At 38.9% G+C, this 26,119-nt stretch overlaps 1 protein-coding gene across 1 annotated transcript in view; it reads right to left on the bottom strand.

Annotated features, from left to right (window-relative positions):
- The window catches only part of mtor (mechanistic target of rapamycin kinase), a 94,805-nt gene that overhangs the window by 14,349 nt on the left and 54,337 nt on the right, over positions 1-26,119 (bottom strand). Inside the window, exons 33-46 of the mRNA XM_077515078.1 lie at positions 22,986-23,063; positions 21,313-21,420; positions 18,830-18,955; positions 17,160-17,291; positions 13,952-14,067; positions 8,090-8,207; positions 6,052-6,255; positions 4,981-5,069; positions 4,677-4,773; positions 2,595-2,693; positions 2,385-2,507; positions 2,095-2,277; positions 1,396-1,530; positions 45-219 (exon numbers count right to left, since the gene is read on the bottom strand). Of these exons, the coding sequence (XP_077371204.1) occupies positions 45-219; positions 1,396-1,530; positions 2,095-2,277; positions 2,385-2,507; positions 2,595-2,693; positions 4,677-4,773; positions 4,981-5,069; positions 6,052-6,255; positions 8,090-8,207; positions 13,952-14,067; positions 17,160-17,291; positions 18,830-18,955; positions 21,313-21,420; positions 22,986-23,063 (1,783 nt within the window). The remainder of the gene's footprint in view (positions 1-44; positions 220-1,395; positions 1,531-2,094; positions 2,278-2,384; positions 2,508-2,594; positions 2,694-4,676; positions 4,774-4,980; positions 5,070-6,051; positions 6,256-8,089; positions 8,208-13,951; positions 14,068-17,159; positions 17,292-18,829; positions 18,956-21,312; positions 21,421-22,985; positions 23,064-26,119) is intronic.

Genomic DNA, 26,119 nt, shown 5'->3' with positions numbered 1-26,119 from the left:
CTGTTTTCCTAACCTGATAACCGGCCTAAAGCAATATTCCTTACCCATAATGGTGAGTTTACGTGGGCGCTGTTTGGAGGTGATGACCTGCAGGGAGGGCGCAATGGACTGGATGCGAATGATGGGTTGGTTGGGGTCATAGGTGCCCGGCACAGCCAGTTCCAGGTCGCGGCACATCAGCAATTTAGGTGAAACATACTGTAGCTCCAGAGAGGTAAGCTGCATAGAATTTTGATGGGAACAGTTAATGAGATGGGCTCATGATACAGCATAGGAAGCAAATTTTTGTGTCAAAGGTAAAAAAAAATAAATAGAAAAATAAAAAGCTGAACTGGTTAGTACATTTTCCTCACAGTGCAGTCCTGTGTTCAAATCCAGGCTGCAGGCTTTCTGTATGGAATTATAATGTTTTCCCTGTGCCTATGTGGATTTTCTCCAGGTACTCCGGTTTCCTCTCCACAGTCCAAAAACATGCATGGTAGGTTAATTAACACTATGAACTGGCAACCAGTTCATTTGCCCAAAGTCAGCTGGGACAGACTCGTGCACACCTGCGACCCTTTTAAGGCAAGCAATATAGAGAATGAATGGATAAATGGACAAAACCGTTACTGCCAGCCATACCTCAAGTATAGGTTACTGCACGTTTGCTTCAGAATATTTGTAAACTTCCAAAATAAAACAAAAAAGATACCTACTGTCGCTCTGCATCCACCACCTGTGCTTATTTATGCATATGTGAGTTATTTAAAGACTTACCACAGTTCTGAATGATGATGTAAGCTAATTTCATTACTGCATCAACCTGTGTTTGCAGCTTGGAGGTACCCCCAAGGAAGGTTTATTTCTGTTAATACCCAGTGGGCATACAAGTTGCAGCATTCTCAGCATGTTCTTATGTCACCGAGTACTTCACAAGAGCTGCACCAAGGCACAGTGTGAATGAACTTAAGGGAAGTGCCCCTGTTAAAACTGTTGTCATTCTCAATGTGAGCACTTTTCACCAAAGCTAGTATGAGATTAGGAATATTTTTTCCCAGTCTTATGTTTTACACACATATAAAGCCAGGTGACCATGGTACAGATTAACATGGTAGTTCCCGATCTGGCTTGCGAGTGTACTGTAAGTGGGGTGGCAGTAGCTCTGTCACACGAGTAAATACTGTGACATCATAGCAGCGTGACATAGCATAGTCAAGTCAGTAAAGAATACAAAGGCCACACAATAATAAACATTGTTAAGTGAGTTTTCTTTGATTCACTGTACATTTAGAAGCATAGAACCATTCATTGCATTGAATTGTACATTTACATGCTTCTGTATCACATACGGTACAATAGCCGAGGAAGTTAGTATTGATCTTAAGATATTTGTGTTGGTGCAGCTTTGTTTACCTGTGGCAATTGTTTGGAGATACGTCTGAACACATGATAGTAAAGATCCCAAGCTTGGGTCAAGTCCTTCACATTTCCAGAGCGCATGTACTTCCTGCACCAATCCTGAGCCTCCATCAGGTCTCTGCCGTAAGCCTTTAGCGTGAATAAAAACCAAGACTTTAGTCCTTATATGTTCCTTAACTCATTCAAACCCAAAAACGTTTAAAAATGTTTTTTAATATTTTGTCCTTCACTCCCAATAACGTGTTTACACATTTTTTTGTTTTATATTTATTTATTTAATTTATTTATTTATTTGTTTTTTTTATGTAAGAGCATACAGAAGACTTGTAGCTTCTGACATGAAGAGGTGGCTTAAAGCAATGGTGGTTATTAAAAACGGACAGCAGGTGGCAGCAGAGTATATGAGATCTGTCAGAGCCATGTTGCAACAAGCTCTTTTTTTCATTGCTTTCACCAGTAATGTGAATATTGACACAACTTAGCTATATTGTAATGCTAATTGCTGCAAAATAGAAACAGATACAAATATACTTTTTTTCCTGATGAAGGAAGAGACTCTAATCTTTCTTTTGGTAGGTTCCATGTTATTATAACAATATGTGGGCCTGGCAAAATCAGTCAAAATCCAACAAAACTAGGTGTACTTTCTGGTGTTACAATGAAGAGTACATATTTAATCTGACAGACACACACCTGATTAAAAGAGGTCTCTTTCAGGGTCTGTGGACCCCTCTCCATCATGGCGTGCAGAGGTTCCAGCACAGCAAACATGCCCTTGACGTTACGCTCCCCAAAGTAGAGACGTGAAGCCTCCTCGAGGCCCTCGTGCCACATCTCATGCCACAAGATGGCAACTCGGATGAGCTCCTCACTAACCTGGATAAAGGACACAAAACACCCGGCGGTTGCCATTCATTTTTGAAGGTTATGTTATTATAATTTATTAAAGTATAATTTGAACGTAATGACAATCATGACCGTACCATGATGGCTTGCTGAACCAGCGTGTTGCAGTGTTCACACATGTTTTTCAGGATTTTGTTTGCAGCATTGTGGCGAGCTGTGGTGGTCGACTTTGAGGCCACAGTTAGTGGATAGATCAGTGCCTAGAGATGAGCGGTTCAAAGGTTTGTGCTTTACAGATTTTTAGGAAAAAATGGGGAACCCATTTAGCAGTAGAAGAGCAAACTTACTTGTGGATGATACCGTCCAATGTCTGTAAGCAATTGGTGGATGAGGCGGCCCACCAGAGGACGAGGAGTGTCAATCCGAGCAATGAGCTGTGGGATCACCTAAATAGCAAATACAAAGATGAGCACTAAAATAGCAGCTCTCCACACCAAGGCTTACTGTATTTATCTAAATACAAGAAATAACCGGAACTGAGAGTTGACAGAGAAAATTCCTTTTAACAAAAAAATGGCTGGAAAAAGCCTCATATTGATCAGATCAAAACAAAATTAGTTTTGCTAGTGATACCATGGGGCCTATTCACTAAAGGTTTGCGTCACCTTTGCACGGCGCTAATCTGTAAAAATGGGGCAATCCGGGAGCGCTTAATTGACTAAACACGCGCAGATGGGGAAATCCTTCACTAAGTGCGCTGCCAACCAGAATGCGCCACGGTGCGCCGGTGTTATTCGCACGTATGTAAATTAGGTAATTTGCATAGATTTGACGCAAAATATGCCCACCCTAATGCAAATGAGAATCATTGATATGCAGCGTCTAATTCACTAACGCAAGCCCAAATAGCCACATGTAGTTTGCGTGACGCAAATAATGTTTATGGAAAGCATGTATTAACCTGCCGCAACCTTGATCCCTGGATCATGACAGCAGTGCATATGGCACGGTGCACGTCCCTTTCTGGCTGATCACGCAGAGGCAGCGAGGCAAAGAGAGGGAGAGGGAGGGGGGGGGGGGGGGAGAGAGAGAGAGAGAGAGAGAGAGAGAGAGAGAGAGAGAGGGGGGTGAGGGGGGGAATTTTTCTATGTTGGTTTAGGACACATAACGTATAACGTTACCCGGGCTGATCGGCAATGGCAGGGAGGCATTTTACGATCATTTTTGGCCCCCGCCAACCACTGAAAATATATATTTTCAAAAACGATCGCACCAATAATTTGTACTTTATGGATGAATGACATCATTGTCGTCCTCTCTGCTTTGTACAGTTTAATGGCGCTCTAAACGCTTTCTCTCGGTCCAACCTCGCTTTCTGATAATCATCTTTCTCGCAACTGTTACTATAACAACCATGTTCTTGGCGCAAATCCATTGCCATGTGTGGCAAATCAGGTGCAAATTTGCTCCAAGCTGTCAGTTTTGTGGGCGTGTTTGCGCCGGTATATGATTAGCGCAATATCCTTAGTGAATAGGTGGGTAACTGGGCGCAGACTGCGGGTGCAGTTGTGGTGCAAAATTTCGCGCTATTACCGGATGCAGCGCATTCTTAGTGAATATGCCCCCATGTGTTTTTTTCAGAGCCTATACCAATACTGGTTTGTAGTCGTGCAGAAGTGGAGGCCGATAACCGATATTTGCAAAATTTTGCACGATATAAACTAACACTATTTCATTTAAATGCTTTGAAGCATGTTTATCCATCCATCCATCCATCTTCCTCCGCTTATCCGAGGTCGGGTCGCGGGGGCAGCAGCTTTAGGAGGGAAACCCAGACCTCCCTCTCCCTAGCCACTTCAACCAGCTCCTCCGGCGGGATCCCAAGGCGTTCCCAGGCCAGCCGGGAGCATGTTTATTAAACAGCTTTTTCAGATTTAAAGTTAAAGTACCACTAATTGTTACACCCACCTAAGTGGGGCGAAATTCGTTCTCCGCATTTGACCCATCCCCTGAGGGAGCGCTGAGCAGCAACAGGGGCCACACTTGGGAATCATCTGGTGATCTAACCCCTCAATTCCAACCCTTAATGCTGACTGTCAAGGCCATGACCTGGCTGGGAATTGAACCCACGACCTCCCAGTCTCAGGGCGGACACTCTACCACTAGTCTACTAAGCTGGTTTAAACATCACATTATAGGTTACTTCAATATCAGAAAGTACATAATGGAGAAATATTTAGACAAAGTAAATAGAAACGTTTTTTTGTGTATTGTGAAGTATTTAGTATAATTAATGAAACACAATTCGGGATATGGTATACTAATGAACAGACTATACAGTGATGATTGACAATCCGTAGCTATGGAAAAAACACCTTTCACTTGTTCTGGCCTTAATTTGATGACAATAGTATGTGTGCAAGTTTTACCTGCAGCCAGGTATCTATTTGGATGGTCTTGATGCCCTCCACCAGGGCCTCATTGACTTCAGACCAATGGCCATAGTCAAACCACAAAGTCAGAACCCTAAAAACCAAAATAAAATATATTGTGAGGATAAGCAGCAGAGAAAATGGATTGCTGGAGACACAAGAGCTTTCCTAGTTAATACAGGACAAACTAAAGAGTAGGAGAACAACCAACCACTAGAGATAGCCTTAAACCCACATAACAGGTCTACGGATGAATGTTTGCTTTGACAACTCATAGCAGTACTAGAGCTATTTCACTTACCTGAGTGTGTCTTGCAGGTTGTTTCCTCTGGACAAAGAAATGGAGCGGAAGAACCCTTGAACAGCAGGAACCGTATACAGGAGCAATGTCTTGGAGAGGCGAAAAAAAACGGTCACACTGAGGAACATGATATAGCTGCAATTATTGAGCAGTATTATAATCTTTTTCTCACTCAAAGTTATTAATTAATCATGTCATGATGTTGCCTAATCATTCCTTGCTTGAAGCAATGTAGTCGACTGCAGTATTTGGCTGCAACATGTGAGGCACTGTTGATTTATTCAGCTTCAACGTCTTGAAAATTAGGCCGTCAGCTAAGGCAGGTTGAGCTAAAGTACATCTTCAGGCAGTATTTTTTAATGATGTGTAATTTTTTGTCCTCAAAAAGAGTGCTGTTTCTCTTTGAGGTACAGGTAGACAGTAGAGTCGTGACCTGAAGAGGGAACACAGCTGTCTAGTTATGGCTGCTTGGTTTCCCAATATTGCATTTCTTACTGGAAAGCATATAACCAGATTTTTTTTCCGAGTATGTGTTCACTCTTTGGGGTGTACCAGTTTTTGTCTTAGAGTATAAATACCATAATTGGGTCCAGACTACAGCTCTCCTATTAATTATTTGGGCACGAACTCCTCGGATGAGAGGTGAAACATCTTCTCAGGCAGCCTGAAAAGTCCAGTTGTGATCGATTCAATGCCCTGACAATATAATCACCTGGATGAATGAGAATATTAACAGAACATTAAAAATATTATTTTAAAAAGTATTAATTACTAAATTTGTTTAACTTCCTCCATAGTCCATCTAGGAATATGGAAGCTTGATAGGGAAACATTTTATTTTTGTACTTTCTATGTTGATACACCCCACTTTGGTCATGATTGGCAGGAGGTGATCACGCTACATTACTTGGCCTCTATGTGCTGCAGAGAATTTGGTACGCTCGCGTCGCTCAGTTGTCGACTTGTGGCTGTTGTGATGGTACGTCGTGTGGACTGTGGTATGCTCTTAAGTCACTATTTGAACATTTCAGTCATGTTAAAATGAATTTGTTCATTTTGTACCATTCTCACCTCATTAACCTTTTTTTGTCCTGGCGAGGGTGAGGGACCGGGACTGTGATCATTGCTGTCAACCTCACTGTCGCTGTTGCTGGCCTCACTGTTGGCACTGGCACCACTGGCATGCCGCAGCTTCTTCTTCTCATCTCGAGCCTGACTCTGATGTTTGTAGTGCAGCACCGCCTCAAAATTCATTACTGCCCAGGCGTGCCAGGCCTGCCAAAAGATGGTACAAGCTGAGTCAAAGGAACGAGGCAACAACTGGAAATGACTTCCACCATGATAACGGCTCATGATGTAATTTCCCAGTTTAGGGTGGGACAAAAAGTCTTCCAGGGGTGAACCAAACAATGTGAGAGTGTGTGATGTTTACTGGGTTATGCAACCACCTATTGAAAGGTTAAAAGCTTAAGGGACTTGGCGAGGACAGATAGTTAGGAAGCTGGGTTGGTGAGCAAAATGCAAACATTCCTTAGCCTGAAGCATTGGCTTGGACCAAAAAAACAACAAAACAAAACCTGCTCTCATTCCCGGCACCACAATTTCGTGAACTCTTTGATACACTGGAGGATGCACTTTTAACACAACCATCCACTGGTCTATATAAATGGGCCATGCACCAACTGAACCTAAACATTGTTAGGAGATGTTTGTGTTGAAAGGCATCAAAATTGGAGACTTTCTCTGGTGAGGACAAACTTATGCAGACACAGCTGTTTTTTTGGTTTTGTTTTGTACTGTGGCCTTGGAGAACCACTTCTCCATATATACCGTATGTATACCGTAATTTCACGACTATAAGGCGCACCCAAGAGCCTTCAATTTTTTCAAAAGCTGACCATGCGCCTTATAATCCAGTGCGCCTTATAATCCAGTGAAGAGGAAGCATTTACAAACATTCTAAGGAAAAGAGGTCAGCTACAGCGAGAATACTCCTCCTTTCCTTCAGTAGCTGCGGCCTTGTCACATATTGTTATGCTTATTGCGTATATGGGGGACGGGGTGCGGGGGTCACTGCACCAGCATGCCTCAGAACATCACCACTCCTGGCCTACAATAAGAATAGTGCACTGAATCATATTTCAACAGCGCACTTGTGCAAGATGAATGAATGGAAGATAAGAGAAAGGAAGTGGATGCACATGGCGACATTCTCTGTGATGTGGGACAAGGTGTCACATTTGTTTTCTATAAACAATCAACAAACTAAATGGTAACATAAATTTAATAATGCACACTGTGATGCCATTGGAACCACAAATTTGCATGCCGTATTTTCCGCACTATAAGGCGCACCTAAAAGCCTTAAATTTTTTCAAAAGCTGACCATGCGCCTTATAATCCAGTGCGCCTTATATATGGATCAATATTGAGCCGCAACAGGTCTCGCTGTCAAGACGCTATCGGTGACCCTGCACGATCGGTGATGCGCATGTGCTGAAGATCCCGCCATTTTGGATCGCTAGCTAATACTAATACTTTACCTCAGAGAAAATAATAAAACAGCTGTTTATTCATTTTGGGAGTGAATGGAGTTGTCAGAAAGCTGGTTTGTAATCTATTAATAAAGTTTGACTGACCTATCTGACTGTTTTGTTGACGTTCCCTTTAGCGCAGCACCATCTAATGGATGCATAACGTAACCCCAGACTCTACTGTAGGGCCTTATATATGGAAAAAGTTTTAAAATATGTCATTCATTGAAGGTGTGCCTTATAGTGCGGTGTGTCTTATAGTGCGGAAAATACGGTACTCTAAATTTACAAGAAAACCTGTCATTTGTACATTCTCACAATAATAAATTCGTCATTAATTGACTAAGATCAGTGTGTTGTTATTACTGGTAACACAAGCAGCCTGATTTCATGTAAAATATATTTATCATGAGACAAATATACGCTATAAATAATGTAGAACAATATTTAGTGAACAATGAACAAAAATAAGGAAAAACAATCACTATTAGACCTCAATATTGTTTTTGGCCAAATCTTAAAGTACTTATCCATATTCTTGTGTTTTAAGTGTAAAGAGCAGGAATGGAGCTGACCTTGTACCAGTTGCGGTCGTGCTCGGTGGAACGACTGTAATACTGCAGGACTTTGGGAATGGTGCTTTCATTGATGCCCTGTAGACTCAGCTGCCACTCTCCCAGTTTCAAGAAGCATCTGTGCAAAGGAAAGAAAAAGGTCCCATAAATCATTGCATTCATAAAGAACAGTCTCTTTTTTTCCCCCCCCTTTACGTCAGGAAAAAATGCTATTTTAACAAGGGACATATTTAGTTTTATATGCACTTGTATTACATGACCGCATGAGCACTAAAATGGTACTATTGAGGATCATAATTATAATGTTGCAGCTTCTAAAACATGTGATAAGTGACAGTCAGACCACGAAAGGCAGTTGATCAAAAAAGGAACCAATTCTGGAAAAAGAATGCTTTGTTATTGTTACATATTTCATTGTTCCATACCTGACCTATTGCATTGAAGTGTACAGAAATGTGGTATTCGTGTCATGTTTGGATGTGAATACAGAGACCACACTAATCCAATATATGTTTATTTATAAAACTAAAAATTTTAAAATTCAATGAATTGATGGAATTTAATGGCTTCAAAATAATGTATAAAGCCCATCATGAAATTTTACCAATTAACATGAAAATCAAAAAAAAAAAAAAAAAAAAAGGAAAGTCAGGACAAATAAAGGGGAAAAGATATCTTTCCCAAAAAGAACGATGTACAGTATTTAAACTCAAGGTGTCAGTTTGTGGAACAGTCTGGATTATAAAACTAAATCTGTATTTTTAAAAAATTATAAAAGCTCAATTAGTGGAAAAAAATAATAATATATATATATATATATATATATATATATATATATATTATTATTTTTTTCCACTATATATATATATATATATATATATATATATATATATATATATATATATATATATATATATATATATATATATATATATTAGGGGTGTGAATTGCCTAGTACCTGACGATTCGATTCGTATCACGATTCACAGGTCACGATTCGATTCGATACCGATTAATCCCGATACGAATTTATAAGTCGATTGTTGCGATTTTTTTCATTCAAATTTAGAAAATACTAATCAGTAAGCTTGTAGAGTGTAAGATTTATATGAAAATGTATTATTTATTTATCTGAAATTTCAGTCTTATAGAGGTTGTAATCTGTTTCATGTTTGAACAGCATTAAAATAAAATATTAAGGCTTAATGTTCCGTTCATATAACATTCTTCCATGCTCAAGGTGTGAATCCTAAAAAAAACAAAAAACAAAAAAACAAAAACAAAAACAAAAAATCGATTCTTTTTTTAACACCCCTTATATATATATATATATATATATATATATATATATATATATATATATATATATATATATATATATATATATGATTTTATACTATGGTAGAACCAAAAAACAACAACAAAAAAAGAGGGTTCTATGGAGGAGGATTGGGGCCAGTGAAAAGACGGAAAAAAGGGTTTGGCAGATTCTCACTTTGTTTATATATATATATATATATATATATATATATATATATATATATATATATATATATATATAAAATATATATATATATATATATAAAATATATATATATATATATATAAAATATATATATATATATATATATATATAAAATATATATATATATATATATAAAATATATATATATATATATATAAAATATATATATATATATATATAAAATATATATATATATATAAAATATATATATATATATATATATAAAATATATATATATATATATATATAAAATATATATATATATATATATAAAATATATATATATATATATATATAAAATATATATATATATATATATATATATATATATATATATATATATATATATATATATATATATATATATATATATATATATGGCACGGTAGTCGAGTGGTTAGCACGTCCGCTTCCCAGTTCTGAGGTCTCCGGTTCGAGTCCAGGCTCGGACCTTCCTGGGTGGAGTTTGCATGTTCTCCCCGTGCCCGCGTGGGTCTTCTCCGGGTACTCCGGTCTCCTCCCACATTCCAAAGACATGCATGGCAGGTTGATTGGGTGCTCCGAATTGTCCCTAGGTATGCTTGTGAGTGTGAATGGTTGTTCGTCTCTGTGTGCCTTGCGATTGGTTGGCAACCAGTCCAGGGTGTCCCCTGCCTACTGCCCAGAGCCAGCTGAGATAGGCGCCAGCACCCCCCCGCGACCCTTGTGAGGAATAAGCGGTCAAGAAAATGGATGGATGGATATATATGTATATAGCACAAGGTCATGCTGTTGAATCATTTTGTTTGTTACCTTAAAAGCATCTTGACTGCTGATTGTCGTTCATTTTGTGTTGATTTTTAATTTTTAATCAGGGGCAGATATGTTTCACTTCTTTCTTTCCCCTTTTTTTTTTTAAAGAATGAAATATTTTATTTTATTGAATTTAATTCTGTTTTGACTTTGGGAGAAGCAAGAGGGCATTTTTTAAATCTCTCGCTAATAAAAACTTCACATATGTGCTGAAAGGTTCTGGGAGTACATCCAGAGGGTTTCCTTAATTATCCAAACTGCTTTTTCTTCAGTTACGAGGAACTCTGCTGTATTGCACTTCATCCATCAAGCTTTGGATGGTAAGACATTCACAAGCAAAGTACTGGTGTTTGGCAAAAGCTGAATAAAAAATTCACACGTCAAACTGAGAACTTGGTACACATGGTGTTGTCATCCATTCGATCAAGAGTCTCAGGCCCATTTGCAGAATACCTAAACTAAATAGTTTTTATGGAGATTATGTAATTTCTCCTGAGCACTTTTCCATGCAGGCATGCTTCACGTGCCAATGCCAAATGGTTTCGTAAAACTGCGGCAAATGTCTAACAGGTTGACTTTTGGGAAAATAGCAGGGGGTGTGTGGACGTTAGGGGATGTCAGAACTATGTGTGAATTGGACTGCTGATGCCAGGTCATGGAGCTTAGTCACACTAGATAGGATTTGTCTGTTGTGATTGTGTGGACAGTGTCGGGCCGAGCCAGGTTGTGCCTCATACGGCACATCCACCCTGTATTCTTTAAAAGTGTGTCAGCTTGTCTGAAGAAAGCCAGTCATTGTCTGACAAGATACTGTTGCCACTAGCATGCATTCCGAAGACCAGTGTCCCTCTTGGGAAGGTGAAAAGAGTTTTCCAAAATAGCCCAGGTCTTTTTTCAAACTTGTCATGCTTTTCTCTGTTGTGATGTGTGACTAATAAGAAGCAATGATCCATGTCTGTGTATTTGTGCAAGATGCCGAGCCAGAAGGGAACTCAGGGCAGATCTGGTTGCACTAAAATCAGTGCTTCTCAATTATTTGCTATTACGGCAAGCCCGAGGAAGAAAAAATATTTTGAGCCCTCCAACTCTCTACCGCAACTAAATAGAATCATTTGTCTAATTTTTTTTTATGTACATGACTGCATAACATCCATCCATCCATCTTCTCCCGCTTATCCGGGGTCGGGTCGCAGGGGCACCAGCTTTAGGAGGGAAGCCCAGACTTCCCTCTCCCCAGCCACTTCAACCAGCTCCTTCGGCGGGATCCCACGGCGTTCCCAGGCCAGCCGAGACACAGTCTCTCCAGCGCGTCCTGGGTCATCCCCGGGGCCTAATGCCGGTGGGACATGCCCGGAACTCGTCTCCAGAGAGGCGTCCAGGAGGCATCCGAACCAGATGCCCGAGCCACCTCAGCTGGCTCCTCTCAAGGCGGAGGAGCAGCGGCTCGCCTCTGAGTCCCTCCCAGATGGCCGAGCTTCTCACCCTATCTCTAAGGGAGAGTCCGGACATCCTGCGGAGGAAACTCATTTTGGCCGCTTGTATCCGGGATCTTGCTCTTTCGGTCACGACCCACAGCTCATGACCATAGATGAGGGTTGGAACGTAGATTGACCGGTAAATCGAGAGCTTTGCCTTTTGGCTCAGCTCTTTCTTCACCACTACGGACCGATACAGAATCCATAACATTGCATAACATCGTGTCCTTATTAACACTTAGAAATAATAAAAAAAATAGCTTAAGCCTCTTAATGATTAGATAGGTGACTTGAGCTAGACCGTTGTGTCGCTGTGACCTGTCCTGGGGCTTGGCGACTTCCTATCTATCTGTACTTTGACACACTTATTCAGTTGAAACTAGTTAAGACCATCAGGTCACACATCTTCACATGGGTTCGGTTGAGTTGCCCCCCATGTGGGTGGGCGGGCGGCCAAGACAGTATAAGAGTAGAGACCATTTTGAATAGATTAGACCTTCTTCTGTATCCAGCAGAATAGCCTCCACAGCTGTGTACTCAATCTATCTGGCATCCATTAAATGACAGTCTCCTAGTTGTTATTATTAGTATAGCGAGCATTAAAGATAAAAGAATTGGTGAAAGTTCCCATCTGGAATTTACAACATAAAGAAAAGCGAAAATATATATCAACTTACAACAAAGTCTGAATAACTTTAACATAGCTCTTTTATTGCCTCTTTATTTTCACCATTTTTTTTCTCCCTGCACAAACCCTGACAATGAGTGCACCACTGCCACCTACTGTAGTGGGTGTGCAATTACACCCTAGTACAAAAAAATAAATACAAAAAAATAGAGAGTTTATTTGAGGATTGACTGCTTTTATTATACTGGGTTGAGCTATTTAAAGAGTTGGTTTGACGGCTCATTGTCAATCTTTTTAAGTTTGCAAACTTTTCCAAAACATTTTTATAATTTTCAATAGTGGTTAAATGTCTTAAACATGGTCTATAGAACTTGAATTTCCCCCCAAATCGTACAATTGAGAATTTGATCTAACAGCCATTATTACATTGTCTGTCACTCAAGGGCTGTGTTTAGTGATGAAAGGATCACAGATGTATGTGCTTTGCTTTTCTTTTGCATATTACAAAGTAGGAATCCAGTGTCACGGTACACGTGGTTACTTGTTGAGGTGCAATGTTTTATAACTGCAGTGTCCAATTCTGTTTTATATTTGTGTGGAAATTTAGAATTGATGTATTATCTCTATCTAAAGTAATACTGTATTCAGAACAGGTTTTTGCTTTCCATTTTCCATTAATATGAATCACATCTCTGTAATCACCGTCTGACAACACAGGAAGACCATCGGAATGTCACGCTTTTGAAGAGCTGCCGTTAAGCTGACAACATTTTGAAAAAGATTTCATGCTATGCATGGTTTCCCACAGTGAGCTGCAGCTTTCTGCCAGAGCTGTCAGTCAACCATTCAGTGGGAGGTGAAGGTGAAAAACCGACAGTGTTGTGGAGGAGACCCCATAATCTGTGACATTTGATAGCATAGAGCCATGTTTGGGATGCTGATGAGTGGCTGTGCATGATAGCGTGTGAAAAAGGGCTAATTTTGCGTTGCGAACATTTACTATTCAGTAACTCAAAAGGTCTGGCTCATCTTAAAAAATATCCTAGGAATGAAAGTGAAGGTGCTTTATAAAAGAGGAAAAAACACAAGGCTATATTTTCCTTCGATGAGCATGTTGAGCTAGACTTTTGGCTGATGTGGATGTATGACAGTTGGCACACCAAACCGCATTAATAATGTAGACAGAAACTGTCAATGGAAATAAAGGAAACTGACACAAATGAGTTGAACAGTTATCTCAAGTATGCCTCCTGAACATCTTCCATACATACAGATGAGCAAACCACAAGCCAGTCAAATGACAGTAGGAAAAAGATTTGTTTGGAATTGTATAGTAAAGTACCATGTTTAAAAAAAATAAAATACAAATAAATAAATAAGAAAAATAAAAAAAATAAAAAAATGGAGGGGGGGGGGGGGGGGGGGGGATTGTGGGGACAAACCTTGCCATCAGTTTGTGAAGCTCTTGTTTGTGTTTTTGGTCTTCTGCTGCAATAGCATGCTGGGCTTGCTGCTGCATCCCTTGCACAAAATGCTGCATATGCTGGAAGGCATCAATCTGAAGAAGCACAAAATGAAAAGTTTCAGAGAAATGAGCGTGGGGGTCTGTCTGGCCTTTAAAAGGATAGTTCGGATTTTTAGACATGAATCTCAATTTCATCCTCACTTCCAGTGTGTACGATCAGCACTGACTTACCCCTGACGGCGTTCTGTGACACGAGTTCTGGTTCGGTTTTTCATGAGAGGAAAATAGTCCGGCAAGTTGGCTGTCGTCAAGTAAATAAAGCGTTTTTCTTCTGAAAACAATTTGTGTTCAAAAGAGTGATAGATTTGCATCACAAAACTCCCTCCTGAAAAAAAGTCAGATTCCATTACTGCAGCGCACTATTTTTCTGTTCGTTCGTATCACTGCGTGGCGCCCCGCATACAGCTGGTAGATGCGCTGCAGACAGCTGATCCGCCCGCCTTCCGTCTTTGAAAAGACAAACAACTTGTAAATTAGTGCGCATCTATTAGCTGTATGCGGGGCACCGCGTAGTGATACGAATGAACAGAAAAATAGTGCCCGGCCGTAATGGAGTCAGACCTTTTTTCAGGAGGGAGTTTTGTGATGCAAATGTATCACTCTTTTGAACACAAATTGTTTTTAGAAGAAAAACGCTTCATTTAGGTGACCCGAGCCAACTCGCCGGACTATTTTCTTCTCGTCCAACACTGGACCAGAACTCGTGTCACAGAACGCTGTCAGGGGTAACTCAGTGCTGATCGCACAGACTGGAGGTGAGGATGAAATAGAGATTCATGTCAAAAAATCCGAACTATGCCTTTAAGTGTCACTCTGAATCAAACAAAGAAACAAAGATAACGATAGAACGGCATCAGAGAACAGGGCAAAAAACAATGGGAAATGTACTGTATTGTAATTTAAAAAATACTTTCTTTATAAACTGAACTGTATTTAGTTGACAAAGAACAGCCGTTCACTTACTGCTTATCATTCTCAGTGTCACAAGTGAGCAAGAGTCCATTTCATCGTAATCTGGTCGAGAGGCAATGTACACCTTGGACTCATTTCCAGTCATTCACACACACTTAATTTAAATTAACATTAGATGTTTTTGCAAAGTGGGGGGAACTTCTAAATCAGACAGTATGTAAAGTACCGTACTCCAGGAAGACTATTTCATGAATTGAGTGATTATATTTGAGTCTTTAAAGCTAATAAAAACTTTAACAGCAAAGTGAGGTGTAGTAGTCTTCTTGCTCATTTTCATAAAGTGGGATCACCTAAACAAGCAAAAAGGGGAAGAACAAAGTCTGATGTATTGGGATTTATTTTTCATTTGTGGAATTTGCCTATGCACATATTTCCCAAACATACATGTATTTATTTAGTTTTCAAATTAATTTTAATTATGGTGTAAATATTTGCGCAAAGCAGCAGAGTCTCAAAAAGGGAAGAATAAATTACCACAGCAAATATTTCATACTTTTCATTCATTCTCAAATTTAACAGGAATGCAGTGTCTAACAATGTATAATCAAACAAATGTCGACAGTAATAGAGTTTTTAAAATTTGAAAAAAATAAATAAATAAATAAATAAATGAATAAATCAAAAGAAAATTATATAATTATATTTAATACTTAATAATTCAAGGCTATGTAACAATCAGTCTGCTAATCAGTTTATCCATATTGATTATGCCTTGTTGAGTTCATTCTTCAATTTGCCAGACCCCTGTCAAACTCTGGCCTGTCACACCATTTTATGATGCTGTGAAATCATCTTTTATGAGAGATGCACGCCAGGTATTAATCGGTGTGACGTTACTGAAGATTTGTTATTTCTTTTAATTAATTTGGATATTTGGGCTATGGGGAGTTTTTTTTACATGTTGCATACTAATTAGTGTTGTTCCGATACCGATACTGGTATCGGCAGAGGTGCCGATACTGCATTAAAATAGTGGTATCGGTATCGGTGACTACTCACAAGTAACATGCCGATACCATTAATTCCAACGCTAATATAGGATTTTGGATGCAGCATCTTGCGTCTTGCTGGTGCACGACATTCACTGGTATGTGACATGTTCACTGCATGCCGATCTAAGATATCCTATTTGCCCTTGAATGCACTGAACCAATGGCAGGACAGCTTTTTCATCTTGAGGGAAAAAAAAAACTTAAGTATCGGCATGGTGTCGGTATCGGCCTATACTGCAAAGCTGGGTATCGGTATCGGGAGCCAAAAAACGGTATCGGAACAACACTAATACTAATAATTTAGAAATATGGCAAAAGCTAAAACTGTAACATAATCCAACTAAATCGAAATGTTACCTTTTACAATCATTACATCATTGAATCACACCATGTCACATTTTCCAAGAAACTTATGGAATCATCTTCTGTGGAGTTGTGCACACAGCTAGTAATAAATAACATTGAGATATTACAAGCATTTTTTTTTTTTATATCAAACCCTCCTTTACTGTAACTTCAACATTTGTTTATTAACTACTATCCTTGACTTCAGATCGCAAAACTGTTTTTTGCATTCATTTTTTTTGTGTATATGTAATATTATGATGAGGCGATTAAATATTTATATGGTTTCAAAGTCGTAATGGCACTCTGACAGAAACAGTAATGATGTGGCCCATAACAAAAATGAGTTTGACATAATTTCTGTAAGAATACACACAACTACATTAAATATCTTCTTATTTGCCAAATTTAAAACAATTACTCTTGGTTTTGTTTTAAATTTGAAATTACAAGGGAAAAAAATAAAGTCTCACCTCTCCAGTGAATCAACGTTTCCCTGCAGGACTTTAATTGCAAGGAATTTATTGGAAAAAAAATGTTTTTTATCCAGCTTTTACATCATAAATCATAAACCACTGCTCTTGAACGACTGACTCATGCACATCTAATGTTACAGGCTGTCTTTACAGTTGTGATGGAAATATAAATGTCTGCGGCCTTAGACCGACATGCAGAGTGAAACTGGCCGAGCCCAGACAGGATGTGCGAAAGTAATATTAAGTGGTCACAAGACTAATAGCTTGAAAGTTCCAACTCCTTGTATTAGTGTATTTCCATCAAGAAGGATGAGCAAAAAGAGAGGTTGCTTTTGCTTACCTTGCGGGCACTCTTCCACATATACTTCATATAAGCATAGGTGACATGTGGGTGGGCTGTGGGCAGCGGGTGATCAAGTTGCTTGGAGGGGTCAACACCCAAAAGGAGAACCAGGGTCTTGTGGGCCAAAGCCTGGACAGAGGGGGGAGCGAAAAAGTCAAAAATGGGCAAATGCATCTAAGCAATATCAGGAAGAAGGTTATATAGACAGTAAAAGCACACACCTTGTGTGCCATTTTGGAAAAAATGATAGGGCTTATGACCATACAGACTTTCATTATATAACGACCATGACACAACTTTAGGGAAGTGGGCACCAAAAAGCTATTAGGAAGCTTTTGGGAAGCAAAGAAGTTAAAAAGGAGAAAAAACTTAGAACTTGGGTCAGTTTTTCCAACACACTGTATTCACATTCCCCATGATGCTTGCCATTGCTTTCACTTTCAGTTACATCACAGTTAGTCATTCAAGCATGTTGTCATTCAAGCATGTTGTGTGCCGTGTGTGTGCGTGTGGCTGATTGCAATACTTTGCAATCAATGAGAATAACAGTGTGGCAAAAGATGGAAAATTACTTGAGATGAGCGTATCCACAAATGCTGTTTTTAAACACCGATTAAGAGTCCCTTGCCACTTGACCATTTTCCAAAAAGGTTGAAAAAAAGTTGAAATCCTTGCAAATTACAGACTTCACATTTGCATTTGTGAAAGTAGATTAAATAACATACATCATTCCACTCATTTTTCACAGGATGTGTAACAATTATAGCAGTTTGTATATTTGTCTCACTCACATTTGCTTAGGGACCAAAAGTAATGCGACAATTGATTGTTTAACTGCTCCATGGTAAGGTGTGTGTTGTTCCCTTATTATCCCATTTAAAAGGAGCAGATAAAAGTTCTAGATTTCATATCATGTATGCTATTTCTATTTGTAATATGTTACTGTCAACTTGCTGTCAGATCCAAACACCAAGATCAACCCTGAACCTCAAGCCATCGTTAGGCTGAAGAATCTATTCTAAACAAACACGTCATAGACCTAGCAAAAACATTAGGTTTGGCCAAGTCAACTGTTTGGAACATTCTTAAAACGAAAGAACGCACCGGTGAGCTCAGCAACACCAAAAGACCCAGAGGACCACAGGAAATGACTGTGGTAAAATAACCGAATAATTCTTCCACTGGTGAAGAACTGGTGAACTCTATTCACTGGGGTTCATTCAAGATGTAAATCATTTAAACCAAATCAAAAACAGGAAGGCCAGATTGAAAAAAAGATCAACTTGTATCAAAGTGACGAGGAGACAAAAGTATGGAGAAGGAATGGAATAGCTTGTGATCCAAAATACAAGATTATTCCCTCACCAGTAAGCATGGTGGTGGTATGGGCATGTATGGCTGTCGTGAAATTGTTTCCTTTGTATTTACTGATTATGTGACAAAAGCAGCAGGATTAATTCAGTATTATATGCTCATAACGCTTCAGAATTTATTGGACAGCGCTTCACAGTGCAGATGGACATTGACCTGAAGCATATTGCAAAACCAACCAAAGAGCTTTTAGGTATTCCACTGTTTGTGGCAAATAAAGCTACATTTTTTTTTTTTTTTTTAATGTGACTACACAATACAGAAGTGTGTTGATTCTTCCAGGAAAAAATACTTACCAGACGTCCACTCTTGCCACAGAGGCTGGCATATTTCAGCCACGTCCTCATATCCTCATGGGGGCTGATCACCAGTGACCTGACCATCAAGATCCTTTGCCAGTCCTCCACAATGCGCTGACAACCCTGAGAGATAACACAGACAAAAAAAAACAGGGATGAAATATTCTTTTGTTCCTGTCTTTAACCCACTAAGGCCTAAAGCGCCTGGCAAAACATGCCTCTAAAACCTATGAGAGACTTTTGAGTCACCCCCGAAAACCTGAAGTTGTCCTGGAAATTCTTTGAAAGCACTATATAAATAAAGATATCTTGACATGACTTGACTTGACCTGCCTCATCGTCGTCAATCGCGTCTTTATTTCATAACTTCCATGAATCTTGCGTAAGCCATAAATGCTCAAATAAAATTCCAGGACATGCTACGAGGCCCACGTCACCGTCTTGTGTATATTCTGATGCATTTCATCGGCTAAATAGACCAAGAATTGGTCAAAACAAAACCAAATGACTTATCCGCTCTTCCGGATTTAAAAGGAGAAGAGCGCTGGAGCGCTCCGGCTTTAACGGTAGAAACGCGTCTGCGCGCTCCCGGCCTTAATGGGTTTAAAGCAAGGCACCTACTCCTATCATATATATGTTATTATACACAAGAGAGCCTATTATTGCCATTTTCAACACACCCACATGTGAGTGTAGTTCCATTCGCCAGAACAAAAAACAGACATATACTTGTGGGTTATCTTTTATGCATTTTCAAGAACTAATAGCTGGCATCCTCTGCTCAGACATGATTTACATGAGGAAGGCAGTATTATAAATTCTTCTTTCTGTATGAAAGAGCAAAACGGTGTAACTCAATATTTTAAGTCTTGCAATAAAGCGATGACCATATTTTTATCCATTTTAGAGATGGGCAAAAACCTTGTTGTGGCAAAGTTTCTGAGGGGATCTCAATTTTTACAAGTTTGAGTCAACTTGACAGAAACAAACGTCTGGAAAACCAATAACGCATGACAGTCGCCTACAGGTTACGGCGCAGGTTACTTCTAAACAAAATAAAATAGAAGGCATAGATGAGGAGTAGGACAGGGACTATTTGACAGATGGGTGAGATCAGTCCCAAACGAATCATTATGATCGGGGGGGAAAAAAAAAAAAAAAAAAAAAAAAAAAAAAAAAAAAAAGGCTGTCTGTCCATACAGTTCTGGTGTTGGCATTATAAGGTCCGTGTGTTTGCTCCGCGTGGCCCTCACATGTTCCCAAAACAAATCACTTCTTTTTTTTTTTTTGATTGATTGAAAAAAAGTCAGTCTGATCAAGAGTACTTCTATTTTACCGTGCGTGTCTGGAAATGCTCTCTTTTCAACTATTAGGCCTGAAAGCTTTGAAAAGTCACAGAAAGGAATTTGCCAGGTGTCATTCCAAACCGTGAGAAGAAAACTGACTGGGATGAAACAAGCTGTGTTTCAATTGGAAGCAATATTGGTGAAGAGCCAACCTTTGTCAACAGACACATTCAAACTCCTACTCAAATAACGTAATTATTCCCTGATCAAATATGAGAACCCAACAACACCGTCCCTCACAATCCTGTTTTGTTTTGGGGGTTTTTTTGTTTGTTTTTTCATAAATACTAAACGAAAACAGAAAACAGGTTGATATTCAATTGAAACATCAGATCACATACACTTAGATTATAAATTAAAAACAGTGAGCACAACTCTTAGCACCAATAAATACTACGTACTTTTATAGCTAAAAGAAAGTTACGTTTGAATGATTTAGATACGAATTTGCACATTAAACAGCATTTTTATATAATCTTCCCCACACACATTTCTATTAATCATTCTGTTCATGTTGACATTCTCATATTTCTTTAGAAGAACAAGTAAGTTTGTTATAGTTATACTGTTATACTGCTTTGTTTTATGTGGTGTGTACGTTTTATATTAAATGGTTAAGTTGGGCCTGAGGCTCAACTGTTTTCTATTAGCCTATAATTTTCTCATGCTACTCTCTATTTAAGGTTTGTTTAAAAAAAAAAAAAAAAAAAAAACAGAGATCCATGCTAAAAACAATTTCATTAGCAAGTATAGCAAAACGTAATTGATTAATTGACTGTAAATTTCTCTTATAATTTCTCCAAATTAAAATAACAGATTTTTTGTAAAATACCCATCATATCAACGTTGCAATACCAGGCTGCATAGAAACAAAGATTGAGAAAAATTAACTTGTCATGCAAAACTCCGATTCAGAGATAGAAGAGCGTGCCATGTTTCCTGATACTTTCGCGACTATAAAGTTTGGCTGGGAAACTACTCGTGTATCCTCGTGCGTACAAACTGTATGATGTTTGGCATACAATGCTGCCCTTGTCAGCAGCTGTAGCCTTTTTAACATCTGCTTTAAGATACTTTAACATGATTTCATGTGTGTGCACGCTCCCATCCATCATGGTGAAAGACTGAGGTTACCTGAAGCCTCTCCCACCATGTTTCTCTAATGATGTCCCTCCTCTCAGGCACGAGTTTGTACTGGATCACCTCCTCCAGCTCTGACAGCATCTGGCACGACACCATTGCCTGGGAAACACATGAACACATTTTCATGTAAGCATTTTAATCATCATCATGTAAGCATTTTAATTTATGGGGACAAAAATGCCATAAATGTACAATGTAATAGTCACGTGATCATGTGTGGCCGTCGCAAGCGCATGGACATTACCAGTTACACACATCAGCTTTTTGGAAAGGCACATAATATTGTGGAACTTCTAGAGAAGTTGTACACTCCTGTGGTCATATCTGGTATTTAACTATAATTTTGTGCAAAATAGGCCTTTTTAATCACAAACAACTTCATGGTTCAAATGGCAAGACTTCAGCTCAGCAAGCATTAAAGGATTACCTGAAAGTGTACTTAACCAGCTTTTTTGAGGGGGCAACATTAATTCCAGAAGGACAAATCCCAAATAAGGGTAAAAAACTAAAGAATATATGTCAGTGATATGCGGTCGACCATCATCATGAAGAGTAAAAAACTAAATAACAAAGTAAAAAAAAAAAATTAAAATAAAATAAAATAAAATAAATAAATAATAATAATAATAATAATAATGAATAAATAAAAAAAACAATTAGCTGGAGATGATTTACTGATTAAGATTATATTGTGTGGGTAGCAGCGATCAGTCACATGAATGATTAATTTGTTTGCTACTACTTAAATGAGCTGATGTAAGAATTTAAAGTAGGGCTGTCAAAGTTAAAGCGTTAATAGATTAATTAATCACAGAAAATTGTCACATTAATCACGTATTAACGCAGATTAATCGCACTATTTTTTTGGACCGCACTTGAGCCTTGAACGTAACCGCTGATGGTTACAGTGAAGGCTGCGCAGGTCTGTGATTAGGTCAATGCACGGCATTTCCTACGCCTGTTGTTCCAAAGTGAGTGGGGTGACTTTTTTTTTATTATTATTTTTTTCATGTTTTCTGATATCAAAAACGCTATCTGTCCTTTCCATTATGCCCTGGGCTACGTTCAGAAACGTGCTATTCCAGGGCATGGTTTCAAACTTCAGGGGAACCCTCTTTTAATTCACTTTGGGGTGGAGGTGGCAAGCAAAGCCCTGCTGGATTTTGTCAATCGCTAAACTCATTATACGAGGTGGGTCACATAAGTTCCAAGACTGGTCTCACAAAAAATATACCGAGGTGTTATGATGAAGCAGCAGCCACAAGTTGTCCTCAACTTGTTCCACAACTCTCACCTCTTCTTGCACACTAAATAAGGCGAACACCGCAGGATCGCTTTGTAGATGTACTAATTGGCCACTGTGGCCTCAGGGAAGAGGACAACTCCAAGTTTGTAGTTTAGGTTTGCAATATATTTTTTTGTGACACCAGTCCTAGAACCTTTCTGCACCGCCGCATATTCACTCTTCACACACCAACAGAACAGAACTTCATAGAAACAATTAGGAATTAATATAATTTATTGTTAATTTTCAGCTTTAAAATGCATTTCTCACGAAGTGGGTAAATATATATATTTTTTTATAATTCTCAAGAGCACTCTCAGGCTGATTAACCTTGTTGAAAAAAAAAAGTTTGTAATATTTACAAAATATATGAATGTACCCCATAGGCTCGACTGTAGCTCTCTCCAGCCATGGCCGTCAGTTCAGCATCAAGGAGGTCTCTTGCTTTGTCAATGCACTGCAAAACAAATACAGTGCAATTACAGATTGGACGTTGACAACAATGCTCTCACACACAAAAAATGTGCCCTGCTGGTTTGTAATAGTAGTCTTAAATAGGAAAATATATTCTGTAAGACTGGACCTGCAGGGTCACTGAAAAGCACGCATGCCTAATGTCTATCTATGAATAAGCTTCTGAATTCATTCAAAAGTTTCAGTGCTTGTTACTGATTCTGTAGTGTGCCATTAAAATAATAATACATACAAAGCAACTGGTACTGGACTGCAGCCTGGTTAAAATACGTCAAGAATGTAGGAAAGCAGGGTAAGGCTCACTTGACCATTGTTAGGTTGCCAACAGTGAACCAGCAGTCTGACTCAGACTTTCGGCCAGCGCATACTGCAAAGCAGTTTGATGAGCTGTTACGTGGTAGGTGTTACATAAAATGAACAAAGCAACCGCGTGGAAGACACACAGCCTGTGGTGTGGGGTTAAAAATTAAAAAAAAAATACATTTCAAAATATGGGCAAACGATCTGAGTTCCAACCACTGCAATGCAGGATGTCACTATTGTGCAAGCCCTTAATTCAGTGTGCATCAAAGGACTTGTGTTTTGCTTTTTCTTTAGCTATTGTGCAATGCTCTTAATTCAGTGACCATCTTTTGGCTTTGTGTGTGACAATATGAAATATGGATCAACCTCACCAATTTGTGTTCCATAGAACAAGCGGTTCAGAAGATGGATGGATGGATGGATGGATGGATGGATGGATGGATGGATGGGTGGATGGATGGGTGGATGGATGGATGGAGGGAGGGAGGCAGGGAGGGAGGGAGGGAGGAAGTAATTCATAAGAGAGGAAGAATACACAGCTGTACTTAAAAACTCTATTCAATCTCCAGTGTAAATAATTTACTAAATTTACAGATTTACACTAATGAAACAAGAATGAATTTTTTTTTCACTAATTTTAGAAGCAGTATCTAAAGAGTACTGTAATGAATATATAGGAATTCAACTTGAAACAAGACTAAAACCAGATAAAGTGACCAGACTAACATTCAAAGTTTCTAGTAAGATTACATCATACGTGTCAGTTTTATTGGTTTAACGCTTAATGGTGGTTAATTTATTGTTACACTTGCGTCAATAGCTTTTTTTTAAATTTATTTATTCATTTATTTATTTATTTTTTAATGTGGGAGGCATATAAGTGATATGAATCATTTACCTTGTCAGAGTGAGTTATTGGCTTTATTTTTTACAAAATGATACTAAAACATTGCTATTACAGTTACTAATGGATGTATGGTGGTGAAAGTTATCCACAAACCGCTATTGAATTCAACCAAGTTGTTTTTACTTGCTCATAATCTTTTATTTTTTTTATGCATCCACAAAGTTTAGGCTAATAATTGTTTCAGTGTGCAGAAAGGGAGCCAATGCTGTGTGGGCCCAAACACTGATCAGGTGTAACCTGAGCAAAAGACTCAAATGCTGTGATCTGATTAGTACAAGCTTCTGACGAAGAGAATGCGAGAACAATTGTAGGGTGATCAAAACTTTTTAATCAATCTTTTAAGATGTGGTGGATCAGAACATGGTCATGCCCAAAGTATGGTATTCCGTTTTAATTAATACTATTTTGTTGCCTGTAAAAAAGACGTTTTGTGGCCCTGTCAATAGAAAAAGGTTCAAATGATGGCCCATGCCCGAGGAAGTCCTCACAAGCCAGGGCAAACAGCTGTTTGAGGCCAACTACCAGTAAATATTTTTCACGGGGAGGGAAAGGAAGATTGGTGTGCCAAAACACCTGTGCAGGCTTGCACAACAAGATGAGAGACTGCGAGAGAGAAATGGTGAAGCAGTGACAATTAGGCCTTTTCTTTACAGCCTCAGTTACAGTTTGTATACGCCTGAATTCCTGCACTGGGGCCCTCACTGGACTTGTGCAGCCCAGACGGCTCCTGATAAATGCAGGGTCTGGCTATAGGCAACATAAAAATATGACCCAATCTATTCTATTCCTTAAATATTATGCTTATATGCCCTTAAGTGGTTCCTCTGACATTACTATACAATTAAATATACCATTAAAGTATGGTATGTGTGCTGCTTTATGAATGGTTTGGGACAAATCACCTTCAGTAGAGACCTATGAAGTCTGTCCCTAAAAAGATTAAAACGTGTCTAGATTAAATAAATACACAATAGATGGCTGCTTATATCATCTGTATTGTTACAGAAGACTACTTCCCTGGGATTGCTGTGGCTATGCATCATTGTTGGAACAGTCAATTTACAAAGTCGCCCCAAACAATTCACAGACACAGAAGCCCTCTGGGATTCAGCGAGCATGTCTGCTTGAGCAGCAAAACAACCAGCCCATATGAAATCAAGAGAATTTAAGTGTGAGGATTAAGAATCACATCCGGAGGACTAGAATGAGCTCATGCTGACATTTATGCTTTCACCGGTGCTCCATCTGCTTTTCATTGCTCGTTATTCATTTTGAGTGGCTTGGTGTCAGTAAGAGTAAAATGTTAGCTTTTCCTAATCATCTGACGCTGCATCCTATAGGTCCCACCTGGATCTAATCTATAGAGGAATGAGGCGGGGAGGGCTGAGGGAGCACAGAGAGCAAGTCGGGGCTTTGTAGTGAAAAGAGGATGTGGTGGATGAATCCCAGGTAATTGGAGGAACAGGTGTTTACTTCTGTCAACGGTGAAGCTTGCATTCATTAGAACTGTTGGCAACTTATTCCAATGAGCTCATCTTGTTTGAATTGAGGACTTGGCTCCAAGGATATGGACTTAGGGGATAGAAGGCTACAGGTTCAAGATACGAAAAATACATACATAGAACAATATCATTTACCAAGTTTTGTGTAAATAAGGTCATAGAGAGAAGCTTTATGGCTGTGTTCACACAAACACTTGTTTTGAAAAGCACATTTGGTCCTGGTTTAGTGTTCAAACAGGCCTTGCTGACCAGTAAACATCATATACCGGTACATAAAGTCACAGCTTGATCGGCAAGCTTAAGTGGGGGATTTGTACCATTATGGAG

Source organism: Festucalex cinctus, chromosome 2, assembly GCF_051991245.1.
Source record: "Festucalex cinctus isolate MCC-2025b chromosome 2, RoL_Fcin_1.0, whole genome shotgun sequence".
Classification (NCBI taxonomy): Eukaryota; Metazoa; Chordata; class Actinopteri; order Syngnathiformes; family Syngnathidae; genus Festucalex; species Festucalex cinctus.
Note: the sequence above shows the minus strand (reverse complement) of the source record. Positions and strands in the feature narration are given on the sequence as shown.